This window comes from Scyliorhinus torazame, chromosome 18, assembly GCF_047496885.1.
Source record: "Scyliorhinus torazame isolate Kashiwa2021f chromosome 18, sScyTor2.1, whole genome shotgun sequence".
Taxonomy (NCBI): Eukaryota; Metazoa; Chordata; class Chondrichthyes; order Carcharhiniformes; family Scyliorhinidae; genus Scyliorhinus; species Scyliorhinus torazame.
In genome coordinates this window covers 12001645-12026800 of record NC_092724.1, presented here as the reverse complement: position 1 = coordinate 12026800, position 25156 = coordinate 12001645, and the positions used below count along the sequence as shown (strand labels likewise).

Genomic DNA, 25156 nt, shown 5'->3' with positions numbered 1-25156 from the left:
AAAAATGTCACCAGTTATTGATAATTCTCTGCAAGCATTTAACTAGTGAGCAAATTAGTGTCAGTTCCTTCGTTCATAAGGCATCATTAAACAAGATTCCTGGAGCACTTTCCAATGTATAGTCAGAGATTAGGCTCCATGACGTTTAACAATTACAGCAGGATATGTGTGAACAATATTTATGGCAATATAAAAAAATGACTTTATGCCAAACCTTTGGGTTTGAAATAAGTCCCAAATCTGTTTAAAGTTTTTATTTCGAGTCCCAGTGGCTCTTGTCTCTTTGGTTAGGACAGGGGTCATTGTCATCTTGGATGCAAGGGTTCATGGGAGGCCAGGTTTCAACTCTGAATCCAGGGTTGGCCAATTCCTGGTGCGAAGGAAATTGCGGATCATTAACACGTTGCAAATTTGCCATCTTTAGATTCCATTTAATTTTCATGCTGAGCCTCGTGCAATTTCGTGAGAACCAATCAGATTCAGTCGATAACTTGAGAGGCTTCTTGCGCGCAACTGATTGGCGGTCAGCGGGTTATCAAGCGGTTTACAGGAACTGGATGACAAATGCGCCCAAGGACGGAGATTCTTTTTGGCTGCTGAAGCAGAACTGCCCTCAAGGTGGCTCTGAAAAAGAGTCATGTGGACTCAAAACGTTAACTGTTTCTCTCTCCACAGATGCTGCCAGACCTGCTGAGTTTATCCAGCATTCTCAGTTTTTATTTCAGATTTCCAGCATCTTCAGTGTTTTCCTTTTATTTTCAGATGGCCTGTCCCTTTAAGGCCACCGCTCGAGTGGAATCAGAGAATGATAACAGCCCAAAAGGAGGCCATTCAGACCCTCGTGTCCATGTTCGCCCTCTGTAAGTGCTACCCTGCTAGTCCCACTCCCTGCCTTTTCCATGTTGCCCTCCTATATTCTTGGTGAGGAAGGGTTTCTCAATCGGGCGATAGTACTTGCTTAAACTCAATCCCATTGTAATTATGCCCGCTTGTAAATTTCTGCCCCCAGGGGGAAGCCAGGCCGTCAAGGCAGGGGAAACAAACAGCAACAATCCCCCATTAAAAACTGCTCCAAAGCAATCAGGAGTCGTTTGTCCTTCCAACTAATCCTACTCTATCAAATCATGGAATCCCTACAGTGCAGAGGGAGGCCATTTGGTCCATCGAGTCGACACCAACCCTCTGAAAGAGCACCCTACCTAGGCCGAAACCCCGCACTACCCCCGTAACTCCACCTAGTGCCAATTTAGCGGCATGGTCAATCCACCTAACCTGCACGTCTTTGGACTGTGGGAGGAAACCGGAGCACCCGGAGGAAACCCACGCTGATACAGGGAGAACGTGCAAACTCCACACAGTCACCCAAGGCCAGAATCAAACCCGGGTCCCTGGTGCTGTGAGGCAGCAGTGCTAACCACTGTGCCACTGTACCGCCCACAAGGTAAAGTCGTCATAGTCCCAGGTGACCATAGGCTGCTTTGCTCTTTGAAGGGGAGAGCTGATTGGTGGTGATTTAACCTGACGATCACCACACCTCAGGTGTGAGGGTAAGGTTGGGAAGGTGAGGCCTTCATGAATAACCTCAGCCGGTACGGGAATTGAACCCGTGCTGCTGGCCTCGTTCCGCATCACGAACTAGCTGTCTAGTCAAGTGAGCTAAAGCGACCCCGAGGGATGGCGCCAGCATTGCAGTCGCTGCCTCATGTTCAGCCACTCCCAGGATCAGCAACATAAATCTTCGGAAATTTGGATTTTCTCTCACCTTTTTATACCTCTGACACGGAGAGAAGTTCAAAGAATGAGACACTGAGCAGACACATTTGGCGCACTTTTACTTCGAACTTAGAGCCAAGTGCAAAGTGTGAGGAATGATGAGAGGCAATATAAATGCAATGGTGGTTCAGCTTTAATGGGAATGCAGGAACAAGAATGTCCTTCCCATCTGGTACCCCACGACATTGCACTAAAGTTCCAGTCCCTTTCCTCTATTTTAATAAGTTTGTATGCACAGCAGAATGCCATGAATTAAAAATAAAATAGTAAACCTTAGAACAGCACAGTATGTGAGTTGGACAACTATATTCTTGCAGAGTCAGGGTTGAATGATCCCCTCTGCTGGAACCGTTCTAAGATTCTAGGTTAGTCAGCGTCTGTGAAGAGAGATGCGTGTGGAAGTGATGTTTCTCGCGTGTCCTTCAATGGAACCAAAGGTGAAAGGGCGCTGGAAAATATATTTTGCCTTACGGACCCTGATTGACATGCTGTGCATTTCCAGCATCGACTATTTTCAATACAGATTCCAGGAATTCAATATCTCGCTGGCCAAGAGGTGTGGTTACACTTATTTTCATACGGATATTAGATGAGACACTGAGCTGAAGAGTTTGTGAGCTGTTTATTTGCCTGATCAAAATGACGACACGTCTCAACACTTTCACTGATTCACTCACCATAATAGTGCGGTCACATGACAGTGTGTTACTGTGGGTTGTTCGACAGAGGGTGGGTCCTCCAGTTGAAAAAGCACAATGTAAAATAAAATTGTCTATTGTCAACGACATTTATATATCGCCTTTAATCCCAAGGCAGTTCCCAGGTGTGTTAGCTGAAGACAACATGGAGGCTTTTCTCCTTTCTTTAAATGGAGAAGCATCCAAACTATGGCCTACAGACTCCTGCTTCGCCCTCAGTCCCAACCATTCAGCCCGCAGAGCCTTCGCAACTTCACTTAAACCTGGATTCTCTTCCCCTGTTTCAAACTCACAGGCCTGAATTTGTGGAAAGGCCCAGTCCATACTGCTCACACTCACTCGTGGAAACCATGGGGCAGGAAATTGGGTTGTGTTGGAGACCAGCACTGCACAAACAGGAGGCCCCGCACAACTTTCACACGCCTCTAAACGTGAACACCTGGACCCAATTGTATTGATGTGTGCAAATACATGCAAATGCATTAACCAAACCTTTATACATATGCTGTGGGGCTTGGTGACCTGTGAACTGAGTGGGCTTCAATGGAAAAATCGTCTGCCCAACTTTTCTACTTCTGTCTCTCTTGAAGATCGCAATGGGAGAGATTGGTTCAGATAAGTGAAGCTTTCTACTGTAAATTAAAAGGCAACGTAGCAGCATTGTGTCTAAGGAAACAGTGGGCCTGTAATGTGGGGAGTTCCTCATTTCTCACGTGCCTAAGTAATGCAGCATGTGGGGGCAGAATCTTGCCTGCTGGCTGGAGAGCCGGCGATGTACCTGTGATAACTCTTTTACGGAAGGCCCACTGTATTGAGTACCACTTAGCTACTTGAGAGGCCAGTTCCGGGGCATGCTGGGGCAGAGGTCTTGCCCCTTCTCGGATGAAGTGACAGGAGGTATGTTTGCTAAATTTGCCGACCACACAAAAGTAAATTGGGAAGAGGACGTAAGGGGGCCACAAAAGGACAGAGGTAGGTTAAGTGAGTGGGCAAAAGTCAGCCAAATGGAGTATAATGTGGGAAAATGTGAAATTCAGTGTGGTGGGAGTCGTCGTACGGGAGGGGAGGGGTGCGATCAGCAGCAAGGGCGAGGTTGGCTTTAATCAGGGTCTTTCATCGTCCCGATGCTGAGTACTTCAATTAGGCACTGATGGTCTTTGAACAGAGCTCTCTCCCCTCCTATGCACCCCCCATTACACCACCACCTACACCCTAGAAGCCTGAGTGAACAGGCCACGGTTTGCTTTTCGTGCTCCTCACATAGCGAGCAAGCCTCCCCCACCTGCAGCTGAGTTTATACCAGTGGTGGCGGGATGAGTGTGCAATTACTAGCGGAGGGAGGAAAGGGCGTCCACAGGACGTCCCGCTACAGACCGAATTGCAATGGAGGCGGGAATGTGGCAGGATTGCCACCTCCACCCTCCCACTGGATTAAATGCCCCCCCAACATCAAAGCCAGCACAGGAGAAAGGCACAGGTTTCTGCCCCTAAACTTCATAGAATCATAGAATTTACAGTGCAAAAGGAGGCCATTCGGCCCATCGAGCCTGCACCGGCCCTTGGAAAAAGCACCCTACTTAAGCCCACGCCTCCACCCTGTTACCGCAACCCCACCTAATCTTTTTGGTCACTAAGGGCAATTTATCGTGGCCGATCCACCTAACCCGCACATCTTTGGACTGTGGGAGGCAACCGGAGCACCCGGAGGAAACCCACGCACACACGGGGAGAACGTGCAGACTCCGCACAGACAGTGACCCAAGCCGGGAATCGAACCTGGGACCTGTGGAGCTGTGAAGCAATGGTGCTAACCAATGTGCTGCCGTGCTGTAGGGGGCAGCTCTCTCGATACGGTGATTTTTCTGCTGCTCCTCAGCCCACCTACTCCACCCCCCCCCCCACCCCCGCCAAACTCCACACCACTCTTCCAAGAGGTGCTGCTGCCTCTTGTTGATTGACTGGACAGGAATTCTCAGCAGGAGCATCGACCCTCCCTGGGCCGACTGTGGCACCCCTCCAGCTGCCTGCTGCTGTGATCTGTGGGATCAGCGATTGTAGCCGCCGCTCTGTGATCTGTGTAGCTCAGTCTCGCGCCACGAGGCTGAGTTTACCAACAGAACCACCCCGGCAGCGGCCACAAAACTATTTGCAGATGGGAAACATGAACGGAGTTAAGAATGAAAACATGTGTAATATTATTGCCTCACACAGCTGGATCAAGTTCCTTTAGTTCAGTATTTTAACAGAGACCCAAGTAAGATCCACGACTAATGCGTCCATTCAACGCGGGGAGAAGAACTTACTGCACAGATGTAAGTATTTGATAATATTTCCAAGTGATGCGCTTAAACCCCAGTTAATTTTCTGCTGAAGGCCTCCCGAGATTCCTGTTCATGTTTCAATATCTCCCCATCTTTATTCCGCGGTCCTTTTTAAACGGGTCAGCAAAGTGATCTCTGGCTTTGTTTGGGCGGGCAAGACCCTGCGGGTAAGGAAGGTAATGCTTGAGTGGGGTCGGGGAGAGGGCAGGCTGGCGCTGCCAAATTTTAGTAACTACTACTGGGCAGCGAATATAGCCATGATTAGGAAGTGGGTGGTGGGGGAAGGGTCGGCGTGGGAGCGTATGGAGGCAGCTTCATTGTAGGGCACCAGCTTGGGGGCATTGGTAACGGCGCCTCTGTCGTTCCCACCGGCACGGTACTCCACCAGCCCCGTGATGGTGGCGGCCCTGAAAGTCTGGGGCAACGGAGGAGACATGTGGGAGCAGAGGGAGCATTGGTTTGGTCTCCAATCTGTAATAATCACCGGTTTGCCCCGGGAAGTATGGATGGGGGGGTTCCGGATATGGAGGAGAGCAGGGATTGAGAAGATGTGGGATATGTTTATAGAGGGGAGCTTTCCGAGTATGAGGGCGCTGGAGGTGAAGTTTGGGTTGGCGAGGGGAAACAAATTCAGGTATCTGCAGGTGCGGGACTTCCTACGTAAACAGGTATCAATTTTCCCGCTCCTACCACCTCGGGGGATTCAGGACAGGATAGTTTCCAGAGGGTGGGTAGGAGAAGGGAGCGTCTCGGGCATGTACAAGGGACTTATGGGGTCAGAGGAGAAGCAGACCGAGGAGCTGAAGCGCAAGTGGGAGGAGGAGTTTGGAGGAGAGATAGAGGAGGGTCAATGGGCGGACGCATTGAGTAGAGTCGACGCGTCCGCAACATGTGCCAGGCTCAGCCTGATACAATTTAAGGGCGTGCACCGAGCCCGCATAACAGTGGCCCGGATGAGCAGATCCTTTGGGGTGGAAGACAGGTGTGCAAAGTGTGCGGGAGGACCAGCGAACCACGTCCACATGTTCTGGACATGTCCGAAGCTTAGGGGATTTTGGCAGGGGTTTGCAGATGTCATGTCCACGGTGTTAAAAACAAGGGTGGCACTGAGTCCAGGGGTGGAGATTTTCGGGGAGTCGGAAGACCCGGGAATCCAGGAGGAGAAAGAGGCAGACGTTCTGGCCTTTGCTTCCCTGGTAGCCCGGAGACGGATACTATTAGCATGGAGGGACTCAAAGCCCCCGAAGTCGGAGTCCTGGCTATCGGACATGGCTAGCTTTCTCTGTTTGGAGAAAATTAAGTTCGCCTTGAGAGGGTCACTGTTAGGGTTCACCCGGAGGTGACAACCTTTCGTCGACTTCTTCGCGGAAAATTAATCGTCAGCAGAAGGGTGGGGGGTTAGTTTAGCTTAGAGTAGGGGGTTAGTAAAGGTGGGACCTGTAAGGGAGAGACGGCTTTTGCACTATGTTTATAGTTTCATGTACATTGTTTATTGTGTTGTTGTTACAATACAAAAAAAACCTCAATAAAATGTTTATTTTTTAAAAAATTCTGCTGAAGGCAGTGGGTTTGGTTCAGTTTAGGTCGGGTGCAAATCTTGCCTGGGAATGGTGGGGTAGATTTTGCCGTCCCTATGACAGCCCGTTAACGCTGGTAATTGGGACAAGAGGGCACACCCCCCATGAGCCCGGCCCATGCTCTCTCCATTAAAGTAATCGATGGAAAAGTCAGCTTGGCTCCCCCCTCTGCCCTCCCCCTCCCCCACATGGCCTCATCAATGGGTAGAGGGCTCTGAGTGCCCACATTCAGTGGCATCAGGGTTTGAGGCTCCTCGTACTGCTCTGCGCATGCAGCCTGATCGAGAGTTCGAGGACACCTGAATTCTGCCATAAATTCTCACCCTTAGTTTGAAAAGCTGTCTTTCCACCACAGAGCCTTATCATGAGTTAGAGTGTCCTCACTCTAACTTCGTACATCCTGATCAAGAGTAAGAGGGTCCTGACACTCCCCCATACCCCTGATCGAGAATCTGAAGGCCCCACAGTCCCAAAGGGTTAGAACCGCGGCCTTGTATCTGTGCGATTTGGAGTTGCTCTCTCAGTTCACCTCACCCACTCATTATAAAAGATGAACACCTCCACTCAAATAAGAGACAACAAGAATAGCACACACTAATATCTACGTCATTTTGAAACCATGGTTATTTTCCTCTTGTCTTGATTCGGAATATTTAATTGCACAAGACAAATGTCACCTCAGTGCATCCGATGTTGGCTGATACAAAGAAAGAAAAATTGGAAATAAATCCTGAAACAAAATAATAATGAATTTGATATTTAAAAATGTGACACCTTACAACTCTACTAACAGCCAAGCCTCATAATAACTTAATACAGTAGATACACATGGCAGCTGAGATGTAGTGTATTCTACGATTAGAGATGGTTGGTTAGAGAAACAGTGAAAGATTCTAAAGATCATTGCAAGTACAACCAGGATTATTACTATTTCCTCTCATCCTTCAAGGATGCTCCCCGGGGTGTTAAATGTTACCCCACTTCAGGTTTTGCCTCCTTTCCTTGCCTCTCCCAACTCCCTCCCCCGCCCCATGTTTCGTAATTTATATTCCAGATTTAACCGTCATTTCTGACACTATTGTGGCGACACTTAAGGTATGCAATAACCCTGGGTGTAGCATGCCAAGAAATGGCTCAACAGAGGACACAGTAAAAAAGAGAGATGACAGAAAGGTGAGGCACTGTGGTATTACTGACCTGAAGCTTCAACTGAACTGTTGTTTACATCGAAATCACCTTCATTCACCCCTATTGCTTCCATACAACTGTCTACGACAGAAAATAGAAACAATAGCTACGTGTCAGTGTGAGGGTGATTTTCAAAGCGTAGGGTTAGTGAGCAACAGAAAGGGGTCCTGTTTCAAAGTCCCCCTTTTTGAACTACAGCCTTCAAAAAAAAAAGTTAGATGTTAAGGGACAAAGTAGTAAACGTTGCCGGTGGAATGGTAGAGTTAATGACTAACTGGAGGAACCTTTTTTGTTTTTAGTAAGGTTTTAGTGATTAGTGATCTTGCCTTGGTTTGGCGTTGAGGCCCTAACCCCATCAAACTTGGCCTCAAGGTGTCCACTGGGGATGACCCCATTAAGTCTTTGCCCAGAACTGGGCCTTAAACTGTAGACCTTCAACTGGGGGACCGAGCCTTAAACAAAACGCCCCCATGAACTTAATGTAACCCTGCCCTGAAAACTGGGGTTTTAATTATAACTCACCCCCAGAACTAGGTCGTAAACCCACTGCCCCGTAACTGGATTTTAAACTATAGCCCTGCCCCTGGAAATAGGTCTCAATTGCTAGCAATATATCCTTTTGGTAATACTATTGCAAATGTCAAACCCTGAATTCAACCTTAACACAATACACAAAAAGCTCCTGGCCTGCCTCCATTTTGAGTTCAATACTCTACCTTTCACACCCTGCATTAGATGAGTTCAAGTTGTACCTACCTTCAGTTCAGAATCTATTGTGCTGCATCTAGTCCCAGCAGCCATCTAGTTAGATCTTCACCCTGTTGGCTTCCTTGACTGGGTATCTTCAACCAGCTGTTTCCTTTCGTAAACAGCTCTACTGAAGGCTTGTAAAACCATGCTCCCTACTTCCAATGATTCTGCCTCCAACTGGTATTCTGAATGAGCTTTGCCCTAAAATAGCTTCTAACCTTTCCCTGGCTGTTGTAACCCGGGATCTCTCTTTCTCCAGTCAGCATCCTCGATTATTTGAGGGACACTGAACCCACCGGCTTATGCTGTAGTTTTGCCATGAAGCAGGGCGCAGAGGCAGGTCCCAAGTCTACCTCAGCTGGATTGAATCCTGTTATTCTGACCCACACGCTAGTTGTCCTACCAACTGAGCAAACCAACTCTCTTCTGGCTCTATGCAGTCAAACTGACTCAGTTTAGACCAGTTCAGTTCATCCCGATGTGATTTATGCCATTCTCCAACCTATCCTTTTGAAAGCTGACATTACACCTCAAGTTAAAGCTGCATTACTGCTCCCAATGATGAGCTTCAAGGATTTACTGACCTCGGTTATTTGCCCAACAACTCCCACCTCAAGGCAGGCAACCAAATCAACTAGGGCCTCCATTTTGATGAAAAGCCTGTGCCCATTCCCACTCTTCCCTCCCTTTGCCCACCCAAAGATCAGTTGAAAACAGATGCTTTGCAAAAGGCAATGAGAATGTCCTTAGTAAAACGGGCCAATGCCGCTCTAAAATCAAGGTATATCAGTGAAAATGAAATAAAGTGGAAGAAAATGGCAGCAGAACAGTGAGGGAAGAAGAAGTTAGAACAAGGCAATTATTCTTGTGTTGCTCTACCGATTCAACTTATTGGCTTAGTTACAACAAGCATGCTGCCTTAAAGGAACAACATCAATGACAGATTTTAGAAAACAGACTCAAACACGCATAACTTACTTGTTGGTCGGACATATACTTTTAACTTTAAGCAGGGTTTCCCAACAATATTAGGGTGAGGTGAAGCTGGAAGAAAGACAATGAAACGTCGTTAGTGCTTCTCATAACTGTATCAGGTAACAGAGCTTCCGGACTTCTGCGCTGAATTTAGATTGACATTTCAGTCAAACGCTGAGAATGTGCTGTACTGCTGGTGATAAAGTAAGGCTTGTCCATCTGGTCTGCTGGACATTATAGACCCCAATATACTATTAAAGATCCCACAGCACTGTTCATTATAGAGTCATAGCACTACTAATGCAGCTTTAACTTGAGGGGCAGCATGAGGGCACAGAGGTTAGCGCTGTTGATTCACAGCACCCGGGTCCCAGGTTCGATTCCGGCTCGGGTCACTGTCTGTGCGGAGTCTGCACGTTCTCCCCGTGTCTGCGTGGGTTCCCTCCGGGTATCCGGTTTCCTCCCACAGTCCAAAGATGTGCAGGTTAGGTGGATCGGCCATGCTAAATTGCTGCTTAGTGTCCAAAAAGGATTGGGTGAGGTTCCGGGAATAGGGTGGAGATGTGGGCTTGATTAGGGTACTCTTTCCAAGGGCTGCTTCAGCCTCAATCAGCCGAATGGCCTCCTTCTGCACTGTAAATTTCATGATCTATGACTATAGATTCCATACCATATTCATTATATTGCTCTATTCATTATGGATCCCATAGCAGCACTATTTATTATAGGTTCCAAACTCTCCAGGAGATGGAGATATAGTGGTAATGACACTGGACTAATATTCCAGATGCCCCATTCTGATGCTCTGGGAACATGGGTTCAAATCCCACAGGGTGGCTGGTGGAATTTAAATTCAGTTAATAAACCAGTCTCCATAATGGTGACCATGAAACTATCTTGTCCTAAAAACCCAACTGGTTCATTGGTGTCCTTTAAGAAAGAAAACCTGCTATCCTTACCCGGTCTGGCTTACACACGACTCCAGACCTACACCAACATGGCCGACTTCTAAGTGCCCTCTGAAATGGCCCAGCAAGCCACCTGGTTCAAGGGCAATTGGGGATGGTCACAAACCCTGCCCTTGCCAGTGACGCCCACAATCCATGAAATAATTTTGAAAGGCTGTTTACCATAGACTGCATTGCTCTATTAATTCTGGAGCCCACAGCACTGTTTGTTACAGATTCCACACCACGATTCATTATTGATAACACGTTTCACCACACAGCTCATATCTCTGTTCATTACAGACCCCATAGCTCTAGTCATTATAGATCCCATTGCACTATTCACCACAGACGCTATAGCACTATTAAATGAAGGGTGGCCTTGCCAGCCGCCTACCTGTGAAGTGGTTTAAAGTGTTTCGGAGAATCACAATAAAGGAATTACATGCAATGAAGTTCTGAAAGGAAGATTAATTCACTGAAGTTCATGCCTTCCCAGTGTGGCATCTGCTTCTACAATGAAGACCTGTAGTATTATTGTGTCTATCACCCCACTTGATGGATCAGTCTAAACGTTTCCGAGCGACTAAGAAAGTTTTGCTGGGATCTATTCAAAATTTACTTTACACTAATTTCCATTTATGTCCTCGGGTGCTATTTTCCTGTCTTACTTTAAAGTAATAACCTGGGTTTACCTTACCTATGCCATTAAATATTTTATATAATTTGATGAGACATTCAACAGAACATCTCTTTTCAGAATAATTGCTTTAATAATAGAACCACTGAAATATCTGCTACTAAAGACTGGAGACGTAAGGGTAATTGGTTATATTTATTTAATATTTAATGTCCTAAATTCCTCATTTTATAATTCCACTGGAATAGCTTCAAATAAAGAAACATTTATCAATTTTTTTCTTCTCTGGAAGGTTATGCTGCAGTTGCAGGAACTAGGCCGCCCCCAACTCCTCTGTAGCTTTTCCCAGTGTTCATTCTTCAAGCGTGCGTTTAGACAAAAGAGCAGTGGCCAGCCGGGAGGAGCTCCACAGATCCTTACGCAATTATTCACAAACACTTTCCAGTAAGGATCGCTGGCTACTGATGAAGAATTGGAACTCTGACTAACTCCTTGCCTTAGCTCATCAGCTTAAGGGATTTCCAGCTGATTTGTGTCCTTAAGCTATTTCAGTACTTGACTGGGGCGGGGGTGTGCAACTGTTAGACAGCAATTAACGACAAGAGCTCATTTTAAGTGGAAATAGAGAATTGAACCACTGTCACACAATGTCACTCATCCGGTACATGGTCAGGAAAGCTTTTCCGTGGACATTCCTGAAATCTCTCACAGACTTCTACAGATGTGCCACAGAGAGCATCCTATCCGGCTGCATCACAGCTTGGTATGGCAACTGCTCGGCCCAAGATCGCAAGAAACTGCAGAGTGTGATGAACTCAGCCCAACGCATCACACAAGCTTGCCACCCTCCCATTGATTCTGTCTAAACCGGCCGCTGCCTCAGGAAGGCAGACAGCACTGTCAGAGACCCCTCGCACCCAGGCTTTTCCCTCTTCCAGACCCTTCCATCAGGCAGAAGATACAGAAGTCTGAAGACCCGCACATCCAGACATAGGAACAGCTTCTTCCCCACAGCTACTAGACTCCTCAACGACTCCCCCTCGGACTGATCTGTTCCCTGTAAGATACTATTCACGACGCTCTATGCTGCTCATCCTCATGTCGTATTTGCGTTATTTGACCTTTGTTCCGCGCTGTGACCAATTACATATTTGTAGATGTACTGTGTACTTTTTCGCATTCACTGTAACTATCAACTATTCTTTTTTGTCTACTGTATACGTAATGTGCATGTTTCCTTTTTACTGTACTTCGGTACATGTGACAATAAAAATCAAATCAAATCAACTCAAAATTTCTGTTAAAGTGTAGGGCAGCATTGTGGTTATGTTGCAGTTGCTGGCTTAGAAACCAGAGGCCTGGATTTGTGCTCCCAGAGCACAAGTTCAAACCCCACCATGACCGCCAGAGAATTTAAATTCAATTAATTAATTCAGTCAGGAACGAAAAGCTACTTATCAGTGAAGAAACCCATCTGCTTCATAAATATCCTTTCGGAGAAAGAAATCTGCCTTTGCATAGAATCCCTACAGTACAGAAGGGGGCCATTCGAGCCATCCAGTCTGCACTGACCCTCTGAAAGAGCACTCTACCTAGGGCCACTTTCCCCCACCCTGTAGCCCAACCTAACCTGTATATCTTTGGACACTAAGGGGCAATTCAGCATGACCAATCCACCTAAGCTGCACGTCTTTGGACTGTGGGAGGAAACTGGAGCACCCGGAGGAAACCCACGCACACATGGGGAGAACGTGCAAACTCCCCACAGACAAGTCATCCAAGACCAGAATCGCACCCGGGTCCTTGGCGCTGTGAGGAGCAGTGCCAACCACCGTGCCACCATGCCGCCCCTTTTCAAAGCAGACGTCATTAGATTTCCAGATGCCAATGACATGAAAGGAAACGGGGTAATGTGTTGTGGTAGGAGATCAGTCATGATCTGGTTAAACGGCAGAACAGGATCAAGGGAACGAATGGTCTACCCCTGCTCCTCTGTTCATTGTTGCCCTGTGACCACCACTTATGCGCACAAGGGCTTGGATTTTCCAATCTTGCGAGTGGCAGGAGTGACTTTCACCAGTATTAGAGAGATTGCTCACCAGATTCCAATGTTTGCTGGCCTGTCCCTAGTCAATCATAGTCAATCATCTTACTACGTCCACCCTGTCGAGGCCTGTAAGAATTTTGTAAGGTTCAATGAGGTCACACCTCGTTCTTCAAAACCCAGTGTCCCCAATCTCTCCTCATAAAACAATCCCGCCATCCCGGGGAGTAATCTGGGGCACCTCAGTGGCACTCCTTCTGTGGCAAGTATATGCTTCCTTAGACAAGGCTCCAAAACTGTGCAGTATATACCAGGCACGGTCTCGCCAAGGTTCTATGTAACCGCAGCAAGGCATCCTCACCCTTGTACTCAAATCCCCCAGAGATAATGGCCAACATGCCATTTGCCTTCCTAATTGCTTGCTGCACCTAATTGCTGGCTTTTAGTGAATCCTGAACAAGGCCCCAGGTCCCTTTGGACACCTGCACTTCCTAACCTTGTCACTATTTAAAACATATCCTGTTTTTTCTACCAAAGTGAATAACTTCACACCTATTCACATTATATTCCATCTGCCTGTTCTAGTCCATTCACTTAGCTGTCCAAATAGGCTTGAAACCTCCTTGCATCCTCCTCACAACTTCCAATCCCACCCAGTTTGGTGGTCTCAACAAATTTGGAAATCTTACAATTGATCCCCCCATCAAAATCACATATATAATTTGTGACCCAGCTGTGGCCCTAGCACTGATCCTTGTGGTACCCCACTAGTCACAGCCTGCCAGCTTAGAAATAATCCGTTTATTCCCACTCTCTGCTTTCTTTCTGATAACCAATTCTTAATCCATTCTAATATGTTTCCCCCAATCCCATGCACTCTAATTTGATTCACTAGTCTATGTGTGGAACCTTATCAAAAAGTCTGCTGAAAATCCGAATACACCACATCCACTGGTTCTCCTTTACCTATGCTAAAAGAAACATCCTCAAAAATCTCCAACAAGTTTGTCAAACATTATTTCCCTTTCACAAACCCCATGTTGACTCTGCCCAGTTATAGCATTCCTTTCGAAATGCCCAGTTTTCATATTCTTGATAACAAATTCTACAATTTCCCCGACTATTGATGTCAAACGAACAGGTCTGTACTTCTCCATTCGCCCTCTTCCACCCTTGCTAAATAGTGGGGTGACATTTCTGTTCTGCAGAAATCTTTCCATAATCTAAAGAATTTTGAATGAACCACCAATGAATCCACTATCTCTCGAGCCACCTCCTTCAGCACTCTGGCATGAAGCTCATCTGATCCAGGGGTTTATCAACCTTCAATCCAGTTAACTTTTCAATTACTCTTTACTACTATGAATCTCTTTTAGTTCCTTAGTTTCAAATGACCCTTGGTTGCCTGGCATTCATAGAATCTCTACAGTGCAGGAGGAGGTCATTTGGTCCATCAAGTCTGCACCCACCCTCAGAAAGAGCACCCTATCTAGTCTCGCTTGCCCTCCCAGCCCCAAGACCCCACCTAACCTGCACATCCCTGGACTGTGGGAGCGCCCAGAGGAAACGCACACAGACACGGAGAGAAAGTGCAAACTCCACACAGACAGTTACCGGAGTACCTGGCGCTGTGAGGCAGCAGTGCTAACCACTGTGCCACCGTGGCCCCCAAAAATTGTTCCCAGTATTCCAGGTGTGGCCTAACTAGTGCCTTGTATAGTTTCAGCAAAACCTCCCTATTTTTATACTCCATTCCCTTCAAAATAAAGGCCAGCATTCCATTTGCCGTCCCTATTGTGACATTATGGGAATATTCAGAATACAATGGGTTAATGTCATATCATAATTAAACACTAGATGGAGCTAGATGCAGAACTATATAAAGCACTGATTCACAGGCTTCTGGGAGAAGACTGGAGAAGGTTGGAGAGGAGTAGTGAGAGAGATCAGAGTACAGTTACAGATAGAGTGTAGAGACTAGTGTTAGTTGAGTGTAGATTACTAGATTATTGTTTACTATAGGAGTAAATGGTTGAGCATTAATAAGTAGTGTAAATTAATGTTAGCTTTGTTTATGAACTTAGCTTCTGTGGTCTATGTGAACACTACAACATCGATCCTGAGAACAAGCTTCTGTGGTCTATGTGAACACTACAACATCCATCCTGAGAACAAGCATCACAAAGAACACCACACCTATTTTTCTGGAAGTCTTTCAGTATCTTCTTCTGTGAAGACTGTTTAGTTTCTCCATCATTTCCCTTTTTCACCACTATAAATTCTCCTCTACCCAGCTGTAATGGGACCACATTTCCCCTAGCTAATTTTCTTCTGTTCACATACACAAAGAAGCTTTTACAGTCGGTTGTATGTTCCTCGCTAGTTTGCATTCGTATTCTGTTTTCCCCTTCTTAATCAGTTTCTTTGTCCTCCATTGCTGGGTTCTAAATTGCTCTCAATTCTCAGGCTTACCACTTCTTCTGGCATCTTCACAAGCTATTTCCTTTAAGCTAATGCAACCCTAAACTTCTTTCATTAACGACGATTGATTTATCTTTTCCTTTGGGCGTATGTGCCTGAGAGGAATGTTTATCTGTTTGAAAACGGTGCAGTATTTCTTGAACCACGAGCCATTGCCACCACCAAATCTTTTAGTCCATTTCCCCAATCCACCATAGCCAACTTGACCCTCATACCTTCTCTTTCGTCAGGTTTAAGAAGCTAGGGCGGGATTTTCCCAACCTCCCGCCAGCGGAATCTTCCGCTCCTGTTAAAGTCGACCTCTCACAGCGGGTGTTCCCCGGAGGCGGGGCAGGCGAGCCATGCAAAAGGCCAAGAGACTTTGACGGGACTGGAAAGTCCCACCATGGGCAAATGGCTCGCTGCATCCGCCATGGGAATACCCGCTGGCGGGGAGGAGGAGGCTGGAAAATCCTGATACTAGTTTCAGAATGAATGATATCGCGTTCAAACCTAATGCAAAATTCTATAATTTAGGGTCACTATTATGGTCCATCCTGCCCCAGAATTCAAACAACAACAACTTTCATTTATATCGCACTTTTAACATGGTAAAACATTCCAAAGTGCTTCACAGAAGCGTTATCAAACAGAATTTGACGCCAATTCATGCAAGGAGCTATGAGAGCAGATGAAAGAGGTGGCCATTAAGCAGCATCTTAAATGGAGCGAGAGCTACAGAGTTTTAAGGAAGGAATTATTTGCCAATGCTCACAGTAAAGGTGCCAACAGGCGACACAATTAGACAGCGTGGACAGCGCTGATGGTTCAAGAGAACATACAGAAGCAAAGCTGGTTGTATTTTTAGTTGCCAATTTTAAGTGACAACAGGAGCCCATATAAAGATCATGTAATAGTGACCTTGGAATTGTTGAGGTGAAACTTGACACGTTGCATTCACAGCACCGCAGTGTCATCATATACAGCTGAAAAGGGGTTAAAGCATTTTGAAATTCTGAAAGACGTTTGCCCAGATGTCAATCTCTGACTAAACCGTGTGCATTGGACCTCAACAGGGGAAAAAAAAGGAAAACGAACAAAGCATGGCCAGGGTGCGCTCACCCAGTGAGACGAGATGAATTTAGTTTTTGTCCTTCTTGCTCCTTTGTAGTCAGCTGGGATGCCTGTAAAAGCAGGTTCTGATAGACACACTCTTTGTCCAGAGATAAGAGAGTCGCTCTGTCTGGCTCTGGGATACGGCCGTACAATGATGCTCGATGGAAATTCAGGTTCATCTTACTGAACGAGGTCGAATGTCTTAAAGGTACATGGCCTTCAGAGGATGTTCGCTCTGAGCAAAACAATGGGCAGCCCACATCCGGACTTGTTCCACTGTCACTCGAGGACCTCCTTCTGTTCCCAGCTCAATATATCCGTGAAGCTCACTTTGTTTCCTCTTTTGACTAGAATGGACAAGCAGGAGGTCAAAGATCATTACTCTTACAAAGAGATGCTGTTGATCTAAACTGAACCAGTTCAAATTCATTTGACTCTGGTTCACATGGGGACAGCCAGCAGTTGTGTATATTTATATATATATACATTGGAAAGGGCTGCATTGCTCCACCAATGCCTCTTTCCATAACGTCATATATTCTTTAAAATAAAACAGGTTATTGTTGCCATTAGAAGATCATTGACAAAGCATTTCAGAAGAGTTAGGTGAGCATTTATCTCCTAATATTTTGGTGGGTCTAATTTGAAGGCAATTGCAATTTCACAACACATTAAAAGTTACCCACTTAGCCCTCGGCACACAGACTGCAGAGAAGAGAAGGTGCACGCACTTTGGAATCCAGATTCTATCTGAATTAAGCAATTTGCAGTCTGGGCCACAAGCATTGTAGGATGGTTCTGTGTGCCACTTCATTATGTTTGCTGTCTTTGTTCCGTCGGCAATTTCACCCGTCCCTTGCTACGTTTTCCTGCCCTCCCTTGAACCTGGGAACAGTTGCACAGGCTCTGGTTGCCCTCAGCAAAACTGTGAGGAAGCTGATGCTCGGTGATCTGTTTAACCATAGGGACATCACAGTGGAGCCCATTGTGACGTCAAGACACACACATTTCTGAGCATGCGCTGAGCAGATGCATCGGGAGCCAGAACGCTGGCTGAGCTTCCTCTCCTTAATCTCGGGTTCGCCTGCTGAACTCAGTGCAGCGCAGAGACTAAACCAGGGACGGGATTCTCCGACGCCCCCCCCCCAGCCCCACCGGGGGAGCGAGAATTCCACTCAGACGCCGGCTGCTGAATTCTCCGGCGCTGATTTTCGGGTGGGGGCGGGAATCACGCCACGACGGTCGTGAGCTGTTGGCAGTGCCCCCCCCCCCCGGGCAATTCTCCGGGCCCCGATGAGTAGCACGGTAGCATGGTGGTTAGCACAGCTCCAGGGTCCCAGCTTCGATTCCGGCTTGGGTCACTGGCTGTGCGGAGTCTGCACATCCTCCCCGTGTGTGCGTGGGTTTCCTCTGGGTGCTCCGGTTTCCTCCCACAGTCCAAAGATGTGCAGGTTAGGTGGATTGGCCATGATAAATAGCCCTTATTGTCCAAAATTGCCCTTAGTGTTGGGTGGGGTTGCTGGGTTATGGGGATGGGGTGGAGATGTTGACCTTGGGTAGGGTGCTCTTTTCAAGAGCCGGTGCAGATTCGATGGGCCGAATGGTCTCCTTCTGCACTGTAAATTCAATGATAATCTATGATAATGAGCCGAGCGGCCGCCCGGTTTTGGCCAGTCCCGCCGGTGGGAAATGGTCATGGTCCATCACGGCAGGACCTGGTTTGTAGGCCGGCTAGGCGACTCCTCCGGGGGGGGGGGTGCGGAGGGATCTGGCCCCATGGGGGTGGGGGGCCCACGGTGGCCTGGGCCACGATCGGGGCCCACCGATCTGCGGGCTGGCCTGTGCCGTGGGGGCACTCTTTCCTTCTGCCTTCTGCGCCGGCCTTTATAGGGCTCTGCCATAGCCGGTGCGGAGAAGAGCCCCCCCGCGCATGCACGGGAACACGCTGGACGACGCAGAACCACGGCGTCGGTTCTGCACATGCGCCAACTCGCGCCAACCCTTCGGCGGCGGTTGGTGTGCCGCCGACCCCTTCGCCGCCGGCCTAGCCCTGAGGATTCCGCACCTTCCGGTCGACCCGACGCCGGAGTGGTTTGCGCCCCTCTTGGTGCCGGCGTCAAGCCATCCGGCCAGTTGCGGGAGAATCCCGCCCCAAAGGTCCACCACGGGCCATGATTAAAAGAAAGTCACGAATCAATCTGTTAAATAATTCAGGAGAAACCTCTTTAAGCAAAGAGTGGTGAAAATGAACTGCGTTTAGTTTTGGTTTCCAGACCTCAAGGAATGAAGTACGGAGGGAATGCTAGGAGGGTTCACTAGACGGATTGAGGGAATTCTTCAATGAGGAGAGACTGATTAGACTCGGCCAATATTCCATTGACTTTAAAGGAATCAGTGGTGATCATTGAAACATATATACAATTCTTTTTGAATTTCTTTTCGAATTAAGGGGCAATTTAGCGTGATCAAACCTCCTACCTCGCACATCTTTCGGTTGTGGGTGCAAGGTCCAGGGTTCAGTGAGTGATGAGGCTGTCATTCCAGGAAACCTGTCACTCTCAAGGGCTCTCACTGTGGGGATTTCTCACAGGGCCTGTCGGAGGATCTGAGTCCAGAAGAGAAGATAAATCCTCCCTGTGGGAACGGATCACCGACAGAGATAATGTGACTTTGAGATGCAATATCCTTTAATGGTGATTATTTACAGTGACATTTATCCACTCCTTAACTATATGACTTCACCCATGCCCACTTTGAGCTCCTAAAACTTCTTAATCTTGCATGGCCTAGCACTACACCTAAATGTCTCCCCAGGATCCACATCTGGGGCGAAATTCTCCCCCAACGGCGCGATGTCCGCCGACTGGCGCCAAACACGGGGCCAATCAGACGGGCATCGCGCCGGCCCAAAGGTGCGGAATGCTCCGCATCTTTGGCGGCCTAGCCCCAACATTGAGGGGCTAGGCCGACGCCGGAGGGATTTCCGCCCCGCCAGCTGGCGGAAATGGCGTTTGTAGCCCCGCCAGCTGACGCGGAAATGCGGCGCATGCGCGTGAGCGTCAGCGGCCGCTGAAAGTTTCCCGCGCATGCGCAGTGGGGAGAGTCTCTTCCGCCTCCGCCATGGTGGAGGCCGTGGCGGAGGCAGAAGGGAAAGAGTGCCCCCACGGCACAGGCCCGCCCGCGGATCGGTGGGCCCTGATCGCGGGCCAGGCCATCGTGGGGGCACCCCCCAGGGTCAGATTGCCCCGTCCCCCCCCCAGGACCCCGGAGCCCGCCCACGCCGCCTGGTCCCACCGGTAAATACCAGGTTTGATTTACGCCGGCGGGACAGGCAATTTCTGGGCGGGACTTCGGCCCATCCGGGCCGGAGAATCCAGCGGAGGGTCCCGCCAACCAGCGCGGCCCGATTCCCGCCCCCGCCCAAACTCCGGTACCGGAGACTTCGGCGGGGGCGGGGGGCGTGATTCACGGCGGCCTACGGCCATTCTCCGACCCGGCGGGGGGGGCGGAGAATGACGCCCCAGCAGTGGAGGCAGCCTGCTGACTTGCACGTCCTGTAGCCTGAGGTGCCCTTGGTGTCCTCTGGAGGCCTGGAACTGGAGGGGCCCAGTTGACATGGGCCATGTTCTCGAGGCCCTCGGCATGGTACACGGAGACTGATCCATGCCTTGGACTCTGCTTTGCATCACTCGGAATTCCTGCCCCATGCTTCCCACTGCAGTTGCCACCCTTGCAGTGTAGGCCTGGGTGCCAGGCAATGCCGGCAACATCTCCTGCGACTGCAGGTTTTGGGACTCCTCCAGTTGGCCTTGCAGTTGCTGGGATGTCACCAACGCACTGTCCTGGACTTCCTGGCTCTGCTTTTGCATCTCTAACAGCTGAGGTGGAACCTCTTCCAGAGGCTCATCTTCTAGCTGGCGGCCAGCTATGTCCTGGAATCCAGCGGACCTCCGACTGCTGATTCCCATGGGTGTTCCTGACTCCACCTGATGTGCATCAGCAGCTGTGTGGTGCTCACCAGATTGTGCCCCAGAAGCCTGTCCACTAATGTCACCCACCGAGATGTGTGTCTCTGCGCTGGTGGATGGTGTGGGTGGTGTCTCTGATGCCTGATCAGAGCTTTCCACTGAGGTGTTGCCAGGGGTCGCAGGGTGCGGTGACCCCAGGTGACCTGACCTCATCGGCTGTTGATCCAGCAAGAGAAGAGACGTGGGTTCAGTGAAAGGGAGGAACAAGGGACTGAGCAGCTTGGAATTCACTTGAAACAGGTCATATGGATGAAGGATCAGTGGATCCCCACTTCTGTGACTCAGGCCAACCTCGCTGTCACTCATGGCTCACCCCTCCAGCGATCTCCATTGCACTTTATTCACATGGGGGTCAGGAGGCAGAACTCGGGCATTCCCCCGCCCGTCTTCTCCCGCTCCCTTATACAATGGGCCAACATCTGCAGGGACACAAAGATGGGGTTGTAAGCGAGGTTGTGGGGTCGGAGGGGATACAGCAAGGCATATATGTGGGCACTGCACCTAGGCAGGAAGGGGTAGTGATGAGGAATGCCAGAGGGATTTGAGGAAGGTGCTGGGAGGTCGGATGCTGTGAGGCCACGGGGTGCCTCACCCCAGGCTGGATTAATCTCGCTGCCTCTGGATGGTCTATCCACTTGGAGCTACTGGGTGCCCCACCTCTCCTCCAGTGCGTCCAGAAGCCTGGTCAAATCTGCCTTCGGGAAGCGTGGAGCAGATCTCCGCGCTGCCATCCTGCCTGACTGAGAGTGGGTCCAGGTGGACCACTTAACAAGGGAACTGTGCCCAGCTGAGCCCCCTGTTCGAGCGGGCCAGAGGCGCGAGGACTCCAATTCGGTGTGATTCATGTGGAGGTTCAGCTTTTGCACAAAGTACGGGAAGATAGCGATCAGATTCATGCTGGCCGAACCGGCAGGAATCACACCGGTTTCCCCGCCCAAAATGACACGCTGCCATTTTGGTGGAAAATTCCACCCCATGAATGAATTTTTTAAAAAGCAGGCATTGGGCGGATATTTGCACTGGCTGCGAGTCTGGAACATGGGGTCACAGTCTCGGAATAAGGGCTCAGCCACTTCGGACTGAGGTGAGGGGAAAGGCTCTCCACTCAAAGAGGTGTGAATCTTTGGAATTCCCTACCCCAGCGGGCTGTGGAGGTTCGGGTGTTATCATATTGAAGACACAGACACAGACACAGAATTTACAGTGCAGTAGGAGGCCATTCGGCCCATCGAGTCTGCACCGGCTCTTGGAAAGAGCACCCTACCAAAGCCCACACCTCCACCCTATCCCCATAACCCAGTAACCCCACCCAACACTAAGGGCAATTTTGGACACTAAGGGCAATTTATCATGGTCAATCCACCTAACCTGCACATCTTTGGACTGTGGGAGGAAACCGGAGCACCCGGAGGAAACCCACGCACACACGGGGAAAACGTGCAGACTCCGCACAGACAGTGACCCAAGCCAGGAATCGAACCTGGGACCCTGGAGCTGTGAAGCAATTGTGCTATCCACAATGCTACCGTGCTGCCCCCCACCTCAAAAGTCCTGGTTCCCCCCCCCCCAATGTCCCCGTTCCCATCCCCAACATTCTCATTTCCCCCCAAAATTGCCCCCGTTCCTTCTCCTGACATTCCCGTTTCTCCCCCTTGTCCCTGTTCCTCTCTCCCCAATATTCCCATTCGACCCTCTCTACGGAGAGCAAGGACGGGATTCTCCGTATGGGAGAATCGCCATTCTTTCCCATGGCGCCTGTCCGACACCGGCAGGCGATTCTCCGAGGAGCCGGCACGTTTGGCGCGTCGCCGGTCGCGGGCCGCTGTCCGCAGCTGGGCCGCCGATTCTCGGATGGGCTGAGCGGCCGCGCGGAAACGGCAGAGTCCCGCCGGCGCCGTTCACACCTGCTCGCAGCCGGCGGGAACTCTGCGCGTAGGGTCGGGGGGGGGGGCTCCGTCCCCAGGGTGGGGCCTCCGATGGGGTCTGGCCCGCGATCGGGGCCCACCGATCGGCGGGCCAGCCCCGGCCCTATTTCATTACGCGGCCCGGCCGCTGAACCCCCACGCCATGTTGCGTCGGGGCCGGCGCGTTGAAGAAGTCCCCCGTGCATTCACGGGTTGGCATGGCGCCACTGCGCATGCCCGGGTCGGCGCCGCCCCCAGTGCACACGCCAGGAAGTGAGGCTGGAACCACTCCAGCGCTGTGCTGGCCCCCTGTAGCGGCCAGAACCGGTACTCCCAGCGGCCCGTACACGCCGCCGTGAAACGCGGCGGCATTTCCGGCGGCGTGGGCACTCTGCCGCCGAATGGGAGAATCTCGCCCCAACATTTTCTTGGCTGCGAAGAGAGGCAAGGGACATGTAGATAGTAAGGGAAGGTGGAGGTGATATCAAAGATCAGCCATGATCTTACTGGACGGCTGTGCAAACTAGAAAGGCTGAAAGATCGACTTCTGCTCCTCTTTCTTACGATTCCACACAAAGTGATTGAAGCAAATAGTTCATTTAATAGAGGGTCACGTAAGTGCACGAGAGAGAAAGGAACAGGGTAAAATAGAATAAGATGAACTACCGTAGGAGGGTAATTTGGAGCATAAACACAAATGACCTATTTGTGTGCTGTTCTATGTTATTCATAATCTGTACAGTTCAGCATCAGGTTCGGTTTCATTCATGTTGCCAGTTAATTTTGATTGATTTCCCCCAAACTCTGGATCAAATTCGTATCAAAAATATTGATGCAAACTAGATATTAAATAGCAGTGAACAAAGATTCATATAAAATAAGCTTCTCCCGCCAGCTGTTATTTTGTTACAAAGCACAGGAACATGTGTCAATAAAACATTTAAATAGCGTTGTTGCTGGTAATGAATATTTCATGCCAGATTGTTGCATATTTTTGTATATTAAGTTCCAGATGAGCAAACTGCCTGCCTCTTTAATACCAGGCAATTAACAGCTCCATTGATGTGGGCCGTTATTTTGCTCAGAGATTCCCCCCCAACCGGCCAAGCAAAACTCCTCCTGGTCGATTACGGCAGCTTCGGAATAAAATTCCCTCTCTTCCGATCTAATGATTTGCCTCAGCCTCCAAAGAGGGCTGCTGACTGCACCCGTGGGGCACGCTTTCCTCATCCCATTGCCGCCATCCGGAGCTCCCTCTGAGTGAGAGTGGCAATTAACGCGGAATTACGGGCAGTCCTGTGCCGCAGGTCCGTGTTCATTAGGCGCTGGATCGCAATGAGACAAATTCAATTGACAGGCCCATTACATCCAATAGTCAGGCAAGCGGTGCATCCCCTCCGTTTAAGTGGAATTTGAATAAGATCCTATAGGTCGCCGTTTTTATTCACTCTCCGAGAAGTGCCCATCGTTGGCATTTATTGTCCATCCCTGGTTGCTCGGAGAGGTTGGTGGTGAATCATCACTTGAACCTCTGTGTGGTATTCTTTGCAGCAGTTTACGAGGTCGCTTCAGAGAGCAATTAAGAGTCAACCACTTCGACATCAGACTCAAGCCACATGTGGGACAGGCTGGGTGAAGACTGCAGTTTTCCTCCCCAAAAGGATATTTGTAAACCAATAAAAATTTGCTCCTGTTCCCAATTTAATTTGCATACCTTCTTTCATGAAGGTGCCGCAGATACCATTCTTGTTTGCTGTATTAAAGTACTTGACGTAAGTGGCTGGTGATAAGCAGGGTGAAAGTGCCTCAATTTGTGCCAGGTAGCTTGGTAGATTAGCATCTGCCATGGCTTTCATAGGTATAAGTGTGCTACAGTGCCCTATTTAATAATAATCTTCATTATTGTCACAAGTAGGCTTACATTAACACTGCAATGAAGTTACTGTGAAAATCCCCTTGTCGCCACATTCCAGCGCCTGTTCGGGTACACAGAGGGAGAATTCAGAATGTCCAATTCACCTAACAGCACGTCTTTTGGGACTTGTGGGAGGAAACCGGGGCACCCAGAGGAAACCCGCGCAGACACGGGGAGAATGTGCAGACTCCGCACAGACAGTGACCCAAGCCGGGGATTGAATCTGGGATCCTGGCGCTGTGAAGCAACAGTGCTAACCACTGTGCTATATAGTATGCTCTCTATATCTGAATCTTTGTTCAGCTGCTAGCGTTCTCACATTTGAGTCAGAAGGATTGAGCCTCGTACCAGAGCTTTTGTGCACAGTGCATTCATTGTGGTGCAGGACTGATGGAATGCTGCCTTGCCAGGTGTACTCCTTTTTCCCGGATGGGCTGTTAAACCTAGGTTTCATCTCCCTGCTTCTGGGAATATTGACAAGCCTGTGGCACTATTCAAAGAGGATAAAGGCGCATTCTTCTCTCAACTAGCATCAGAATCAATTAAACCTAGACCTTGTCCCAGACATGTTCCGTTCTCGCCGATGGCACACCCCCGACACGGGTTTCCCCAGAGGCGGGGGGGGGCCCATTCTACGGAAAGCCCAGTTGACCACGGTGGGACCAGGAGATGCCACCGCCGTGAAACACGCAGCGGGCTGCACGGAAAATGCCGCCCATTTTTGCAGGAGCTACATGCATGGGCAGGGGTGAGAATAATTTCTTCAGGCCTCTGTGAAAATTACCCATGAATTTCTCACACTGTTTGTAAAAAGTGCAAG

At 49.2% G+C, this 25156-nt stretch overlaps 1 protein-coding gene across 3 annotated transcripts in view; it reads right to left on the bottom strand.

The window, feature by feature from the left end:
• The window catches only part of LOC140394946 (ephrin-A5-like), a 426055-nt gene that overhangs the window by 23005 nt on the left and 377894 nt on the right, over positions 1 to 25156 (bottom strand). Inside the window, exons 3-5 of one of the 3 annotated variants that reach the window (XM_072482162.1) lie at positions 9286 to 9351; positions 7567 to 7638; positions 6988 to 7099 (exon numbers count right to left, since the gene is read on the bottom strand). In XM_072482162.1, coding sequence (XP_072338263.1) covers positions 7023 to 7099; positions 7567 to 7638; positions 9286 to 9351 — 215 coding nt within the window. In that variant the 3' untranslated portion in view covers positions 6988 to 7022. Of the gene's footprint in view, positions 1 to 6987; positions 7100 to 7566; positions 7639 to 9285; positions 9352 to 25156 lie in introns of those variants that run through there. The other 2 variants (XM_072482161.1, XM_072482163.1) reach the window with 2 other exon arrangements.